General features: G+C 35.7%; 3 protein-coding genes across 3 annotated transcripts in view; all 3 read left to right on the top strand.

Moving 5' to 3' along the window:
* Positions 1–263: 263 nt before the first annotated feature.
* On the top strand, positions 264–716 carry LOC111796788 (TMV resistance protein N-like). Its single transcript, XM_023679546.1, has one exon. The coding sequence runs from the start codon at positions 264–266 to the stop codon at positions 714–716; it is 453 nt and encodes a 150-aa protein (XP_023535314.1).
* Positions 717–3218: 2502 nt separating this feature from the next.
* Positions 3219–3671, top strand: LOC111796787 (TMV resistance protein N-like). Its single transcript, XM_023679545.1, has one exon. It carries the CDS (start codon positions 3219–3221, stop codon positions 3669–3671), a length of 453 nt encoding a protein of 150 aa, XP_023535313.1.
* Positions 3672–5476: 1805 nt separating this feature from the next.
* Positions 5477–7832, top strand: part of LOC111796786 (TMV resistance protein N-like) — a 14940-nt gene continuing 12584 nt past the window's right edge. The window contains exon 1 of the mRNA XM_023679544.1: positions 5477–5925. Within this exon, the coding sequence (XP_023535312.1) occupies positions 5477–5925 (449 nt within the window). The remainder of the gene's footprint in view (positions 5926–7832) is intronic.

The following is a 7832-nucleotide window of genomic DNA, read 5'->3' as shown; positions in this document are numbered from 1 at the left end:
TATGTTTCTTGGACTTTCGAGCCCACTTCTGTTCCTCATTCTTAATATGGTATCAGAGTATCATTCTTAACACACACTACTATTATATATATTTTAGATGAAGGCAAGGTACGATTGACAATGACATTACATTAAAGGGAGTTGAATTATTAATGCCCCTTTAGAAAGAAGTCTCACACACTACATGTTTGGTTCGAAGGCTGTTTAGATCAGACCAAACCCATGATGCTTTCTTCATCTTCTTCTTCTGGTTCAAATGGTAAATGGAAATACAATGTGTTCTTAAGCTTCGAGGGGAAGACACCCGTGGCGGCTTCACAGACCATCTCTACAACGCCTTAATACGCAAAGGAATCTCCACCTTCAGAGACGAAGACGAGATCGAAGAAGGCAAAGACATTTCTTCCGATCTCTTCGCTGCCATTGAAGCGTCCAGAATCGCGCTCGTTGTGGTCTCAGAAAACTACGCTTCTTCGAGGTGGTGCCTTGAGGAGCTGGGTAAGATCTTTGAATGCCACGACCGGCTTGGGATGCTGGTGTTGCCCATCTTTTATAGAGTGGATCCTTCTCATATTCGGAACCAGACAGGAACATTTGCTGAAGCTTTTGCTAAACATCAACACAGATTTGGAGAACATAACCCCAACATCCAAAAATGGAGGCACCTTCTTACAAAGCTCGCCAACCTCAAGGCTTGGCCTTCAGAACCTTGGTAACAAAATCAATTTTATCCTCTCTTTTTTTTTTTTTTCTTCATTAATTATAATTGTTAAGATAAATATAATTTTTTTTTTAGAAAAAATTAACGTAGGTTAAGTATGGTTGATCGTGGTAAAGTTTACGGGTATGATGTTTAAGCGAGTTCATAGAAATTTATAGAATTACTGTAGCGGGTTGGTCGGTCATTCAGTCTTTCATTCCCAAATCGACTAATTTAGAGAATGATCACGAGGGTTTATAATCAAAGAATACTATCTCCATTGGGGCGAGGCCTTCTGGAGAAGCCCAAATCAAATCAGAGCTTAGACTCAAAGTAGACAATATCATACCATTGTTGAGATTCGTGATTCCTGACAAGACAAAGCTGTAGGTAGCCAAAATCCTATCACCAAACAATATAGTTGACCGAGTCAACCAACCAATCAATGTAGATCGACTCCATTGAATAATAAATTTTCTAATTGTTTATATTCATAATTAATTTTCAAGTTATTTATTATGTATACAATTTAAAACTTAAAAATTAAAAAATAAAGGAATCATTGACAATTTGACTTATAAATTAAAAATAATAATTATAATAAACCAAAATCTTAAATATAACAAGTTGTGTCACATGCAAGAACCACAAAAGTCGTGAGTTAGGAATCATTATTTTCTAAATTTTTGTGGATAAGGATTTTAAAAATACTTGAAAATTTTAAAATTTAAAATTATTTAGTAGCTATAAAAATTAAAATTATTTTTACTATCCTAGGTAAATAATAAAGTTTGGGTTGGGTTGGATTTATTTTTTTTCAATTTAGGTTAGGTTACATTTTTTAAAAGATNGCAATTCTTGCTCAGGTGGCCTTTCTTCCCGCAGTTCGAGCATTGGATTGGCCTGCCATCAATCAACTCCTTAAAGCTTCAGTGGAACTGTTGCTTTGCCAGAGTTGTCACGGAGCTTCAGGCATGGCCCTTCTTCCCGCAGTTCGAGCATTGGATTAGCCGCCATCAGTCGACTCCTTAAAGCGCCGATGGACCCATTGCTCTGCCAGAGTTATCGCGGAGCTTCGGGTGTGCAGGCCATTCCTCATCAGTGAGGAGAAGACGACCCTGCTTGTCGACAAGCTGAAGCGACATTCTTCTTCCGCTGCTCGACATTGCGCAGTCTTCCGATCACCGAGTGAGTCTGTCCGGGTTGGACCCCACGATGTGTGTATTTTCGTGCTTTGCATTTTCTTCTACTTAAACTTGAGACCTGTGTGTTGTGTGTTTTTAGGTCTATGTTCTACCCAAGTGAACTAATCAACTTGATTTTTGATAAAGTCGGCTCTTCTGCAATGATATACCACCGGTGGATTAAACCTGGCTTTGATACCACTTGTTGCCTTTTGACAATGGGTGAGAAGAAATCGTTGATGGAACAGCGAAGTAAATTTGTTGGAAGAAAATGAGAGCAGAAAGCATAAAAATAGCGGAGAGAATGAAACTTGGGATACTTTGCTGAAAAAATTGTAATTAGTTTCTCATTAGATTCACTTTAAATAACTATTCTACTCTAAAAACGTGTAAAAGCTAAATAAATGAAGGAAATGATCCTTTGTTGAAAAAAGTTGTAATTAGTTTCTCATTACATTCCCTTATTTAAATAACTATTCTACCCTAAGAACGTGTAAAAGCTAAATAAATAAATCTTAGGCTTTTATCTAACCGGACCAAGTCACATAGGCTCAATGATCTACAACATGAGAAATTTCATGTACATAGAGATGTCGTATTCAAAGAAGAGAAAAAATCTTGTACTTTAGCGTAGAGGATGGAACTGCATCTGGATGACACCTTCATATCAAGCCTATCTTCATCAATTGCAAGCTTGGATCACCTACCGGTGCGGAGTTTAACCAACTGCAAAAATCTTATCAACATTTCAAATGCCTCGAATAAAGATGACTTCTCTCAAAAGCTTAAATTTTTCCAGATGTTTAAAGCTTGGAAATAGAAAACAAATTTGGGCGACGTCGAACAGGCGGAGCTCGATGTGAGAGGAACCACACGAAGAAGGGAAGACGGAGACAATATCTTTAGAAAGAATTTTTTTGGGGATCCCATTACTGGCTTGTTTGTACTCTCTTACAAAGCTAAATTTGAGGGATTGCAAGCTTGAGGAAGTCCCGGAAGGGATTTAGTTGATAGCTGTGATCCTATTTAAACGTTGTTAACATCAATGAATATTGGGCATTCGATACCACTTATGTTTCTTGGACTTTCGAGCCCACTTCTGTTCCTCATTCTTAATATGGTATCAGAGTATCATTCTTAACACACACTACTATTATATATATTTTAGATGAAGGCAAGGTACGATTGACAATGACATTACATTAAAGGGAGTTGAATTATTAATGCCCCTTTAGAAAGAAGTCTCACACACTACATGTTTGGTTCGAAGGCTGTTTAGATCAGACCAAACCCATGATGCTTTCTTCATCTTCTTCTTCTGGTTCAAATGGTAAATGGAAATACAATGTGTTCTTAAGCTTCGAGGGGAAGACACCCGTGGCGGCTTCACAGACCATCTCTACAACGCCTTAATACGCAAAGGAATCTCCACCTTCAGAGACGAAGACGAGATCGAAGAAGGCAAAGACATTTCTTCCGATCTCTTCGCTGCCATTGAAGCGTCCAGAATCGCGCTCGTTGTGGTCTCAGAAAACTACGCTTCTTCGAGGTGGTGCCTTGAGGAGCTGGGTAAGATCTTTGAATGCCACGACCGGCTTGGGATGCTGGTGTTGCCCATCTTTTATAGAGTGGATCCTTCTCATATTCGGAACCAGACAGGAACATTTGCTGAAGCTTTTGCTAAACATCAACACAGATTTGGAGAACATAACCCCAACATCCAAAAATGGAGGCACCTTCTTACAAAGCTCGCCAACCTCAAGGCTTGGCCTTCAGAACCTTGGTAACAAAATCAATTTTATCCTCTCTTTTTTTTTTTTTTCTTCATTAATTATAATTGTTAAGATAAATATAATTTTTTTTTTAGAAAAAATTAACGTAGGTTAAGTATGGTTGATCGTGGTAAAGTTTACGGGTATGATGTTTAAGCGAGTTCATAGAAATTTATAGAATTACTGTAGCGGGTTGGTCGGTCATTCAGTCTTTCATTCCCAAATCGACTAATTTAGAGAATGATCACGAGGGTTTATAATCAAAGAATACTATCTCCATTGGGGCGAGGCCTTCTGGAGAAGCCCAAATCAAATCAGAGCTTAGACTCAAAGTAGACAATATCATACCATTGTTGAGATTCGTGATTCCTGACAAGACAAAGCTGTAGGTAGCCAAAATCCTATCACCAAACAATATAGTTGACCGAGTCAACCAACCAATCAATGTAGATCGACTCCATTGAATAATAAATTTTCTAATTGTTTATATTCATAATTAATTTTCAAGTTATTTATTATGTATACAATTTAAAACTTAAAAATTAAAAAATAAAGGAATCATTGACAATTTGACTTATAAATTAAAAATAATAATTATAATAAACCAAAATCTTAAATATAACAAGTTGTGTCACATGCAAGAACCACAAAAGTCGTGAGTTAGGAATCATTATTTTCTAAATTTTTGTGGATAAGGATTTTAAAAATACTTGAAAATTTTAAAATTTAAAATTATTTAGTAGCTATAAAAATTAAAATTATTTTTACTATCCTAGGTAAATAATAAAGTTTGGGTTGGGTTGGATTTATTTTTTTTCAATTTAGGTTAGGTTACATTTTTTAAAAGATCGAAAAATTTGAGTTGATTCATAGGTTAACATTTTTTTTTTGTTCGGTTGTAAGGACTGGGACTAGATCGACTCTAGAAAGGACGGGCAAATTTTCTCGCGAAATAAAACAAATAGCATTTAAAATATAATATACATTATACGATTATTATATAAAAATAGTGTTGGTTCATACCTAAGTAGTTAAAACACAAAATAATTTACAAACACAAAAACATTTAAAACAAAAGGGTGTGGAGGATGACTAATGAGACTTGTCTATGACACCCACTCTAGAGTCTGCTCCCGACCTCGACCAACTCTTTGTTTACCTCAAAAACATGGAAAACATTGAATGAATATAAAGACTCGTTCTTTTACTATTCTGGCTTTTGTTGGAAGTACTTAGGCCCTTTAGTTATGTTCTTAACTTGTGACATCTTATCATGATCATACAGGGTCATAGTGCTAAGGTTCTAGGTTCTTATTTTTAGAACTTGGATCTTGATCNGCTCGATGTGAGAGGAACCACACGAAGAAGGGAAGACGGAGACAATATCTTTAGAAAGAATTTTTTTGGGGATCCCATTACTGGCTTGTTTGTACTCTCTTACAAAGCTAAATTTGAGGGATTGCAAGCTTGAGGAAGTCCCGGAAGGGATTTAGTTGATAGCTGTGATCCTATTTAAACGTTGTTAACATCAATGAATATTGGGCATTCGATACCACTTATGTTTCTTGGACTTTCGAGCCCACTTCTGTTCCTCATTCTTAATATGGTATCAGAGTATCATTCTTAACACACACTACTATTATATATATTTTAGATGAAGGCAAGGTACGATTGACAATGACATTACATTAAAGGGAGTTGAATTATTAATGCCCCTTTAGAAAGAAGTCTCACACACTACATGTTTGGTTCGAAGGCTGTTTAGATCAGACCAAACCCATGATGCTTTCTTCATCTTCTTCTTCTGGTTCAAATGGTAAATGGAAATACAATGTGTTCTTAAGCTTCGAGGGGAAGACACCCGTGGCGGCTTCACAGACCATCTCTACAACGCCTTAATACGCAAAGGAATCTCCACCTTCAGAGACGAAGACGAGATCGAAGAAGGCAAAGACATTTCTTCCGATCTCTTCGCTGCCATTGAAGCGTCCAGAATCGCGCTCGTTGTGGTCTCAGAAAACTACGCTTCTTCGAGGTGGTGCCTTGAGGAGCTGGGTAAGATCTTTGAATGCCACGACCGGCTTGGGATGCTGGTGTTGCCCATCTTTTATAGAGTGGATCCTTCTCATATTCGGAACCAGACAGGAACATTTGCTGAAGCTTTTGCTAAACATCAACACAGATTTGGAGAACATAACCCCAACATCCAAAAATGGAGGCACCTTCTTACAAAGCTCGCCAACCTCAAGGCTTGGCCTTCAGAACCTTGGTAACAAAATCAATTTTATCCTCTCTTTTTTTTTTTTTTTTTCATTAATTATAATTGTTAAGATAAATATAATTTTTTTTTTAGAAAAAATTAACGTAGGTTAAGTATGGTTGATCGTGGTAAAGTTTACGGGTATGATGTTTAAGCGAGTTCATAGAAATTTATAGAATTACTGTAGCGGGTTGGTCGGTCATTCAGTCTTTCATTCCCAAATCGACTAATTTAGAGAATGATCACGAGGGTTTATAATCAAAGAATACTATCTCCATTGGGGCGAGGCCTTCTGGAGAAGCCCAAATCAAATCAGAGCTTAGACTCAAAGTAGACAATATCATACCATTGTTGAGATTCGTGATTCCTGACAAGACAAAGCTGTAGGTAGCCAAAATCCTATCACCAAACAATATAGTTGACCGAGTCAACCAACCAATCAATGTAGATCGACTCCATTGAATAATAAATTTTCTAATTGTTTATATTCATAATTAATTTTCAAGTTATTTATTATGTATACAATTTAAAACTTAAAAATTAAAAAATAAAGGAATCATTGACAATTTGACTTATAAATTAAAAATAATAATTATAATAAACCAAAATCTTAAATATAACAAGTTGTGTCACATGCAAGAACCACAAAAGTCGTGAGTTAGGAATCATTATTTTCTAAATTTTTGTGGATAAGGATTTTAAAAATACTTGAAAATTTTAAAATTTAAAATTATTTAGTAGCTATAAAAATTAAAATTATTTTTACTATCCTAGGTAAATAATAAAGTTTGGGTTGGGTTGGATTTATTTTTTTTCAATTTAGGTTAGGTTACATTTTTTAAAAGATCGAAAAATTTGAGTTGATTCATAGGTTAACATTTTTTTTTTGTTCGGTTGTAAGGACTGGGACTAGATCGACTCTAGAAAGGACGGGCAAATTTTCTCGCGAAATAAAACAAATAGCATTTAAAATATAATATACATTATACGATTATTATATAAAAATAGTGTTGGTTCATACCTAAGTAGTTAAAACACAAAATAATTTACAAACACAAAAACATTTAAAACAAAAGGGTGTGGAGGATGACTAATGAGACTTGTCTATGACACCCACTCTAGAGTCTGCTCCCGACCTCGACCAACTCTTTGTTTACCTCAAAAACATGGAAAACATTGAATGAATATAAAGACTCGTTCTTTTACTATTCTGGCTTTTGTTGGAAGTACTTAGGCCCTTTAGTTATGTTCTTAACTTGTGACATCTTATCATGATCATACAGGGTCATAGTGCTAAGGTTCTAGGTTCTTATTTTTAGAACTTGGATCTTGATCCATGTTCTAGTTCTTAATTGTTATCTTCTTCTTGGTTACTTTCTAGGTTATTGTTTTGTTCTTGGTTCGTTCTCCAAAACACTCCCCCTAGGATTTACGATACTTATCATGAACCTACGTCTAAGGCTTCATGCGTTTCAAGTGACATAGTCTAAATCCGTATCTAGGGTTTGTCCTCCGATACAGTCTGAAATCCTAGGCCGAAGGCTTCATGTATTTCAAGAGGCATAGTCTGAATATATATGCTCAAGGTTTCTTAAGTTCCAAGCGATGTAGTTTAAATCATGATCATGTTGTACCACGGGAGGTCTAAGAGGTTCTAATTTCATGGCTAAGACAATTAACTCCTTTCTTATAGTTTTTCATAACGTGACCCTAAATTATTCCCCATGAAAGACCGAAAAGGTCACATGATTTTGGTGCAAAATGTTAGGTTATGGAGCCTGATGCTTATTTATAGTTTGGTAAAGCTATATCTGGTAAAGCTATATATGATAAATAGCTATATATAGTAGATGGTTAAATCGGGTAAAGCTATAAATAATAAATAGCTATATATAGTAGATGTTAAATCTGGTAAA

Source organism: Cucurbita pepo, chromosome LG06 (genome assembly GCF_002806865.2).
Source record: "Cucurbita pepo subsp. pepo cultivar mu-cu-16 chromosome LG06, ASM280686v2, whole genome shotgun sequence".
NCBI classification, from domain to species: domain Eukaryota; kingdom Viridiplantae; phylum Streptophyta; class Magnoliopsida; order Cucurbitales; family Cucurbitaceae; genus Cucurbita; species Cucurbita pepo.
This window is presented reverse-complemented; position numbering and strand designations above follow the sequence as displayed.

Coding starts and splice junctions, on each gene's coding strand:
- LOC111796787 (XM_023679545.1), top strand. CDS start 3,219: ATGGAAATACAATGTGTTCTTAAGCTTCGAGGGGAAGACACCCGTGGC.
- LOC111796788 (XM_023679546.1), top strand. CDS start 264: ATGGAAATACAATGTGTTCTTAAGCTTCGAGGGGAAGACACCCGTGGC.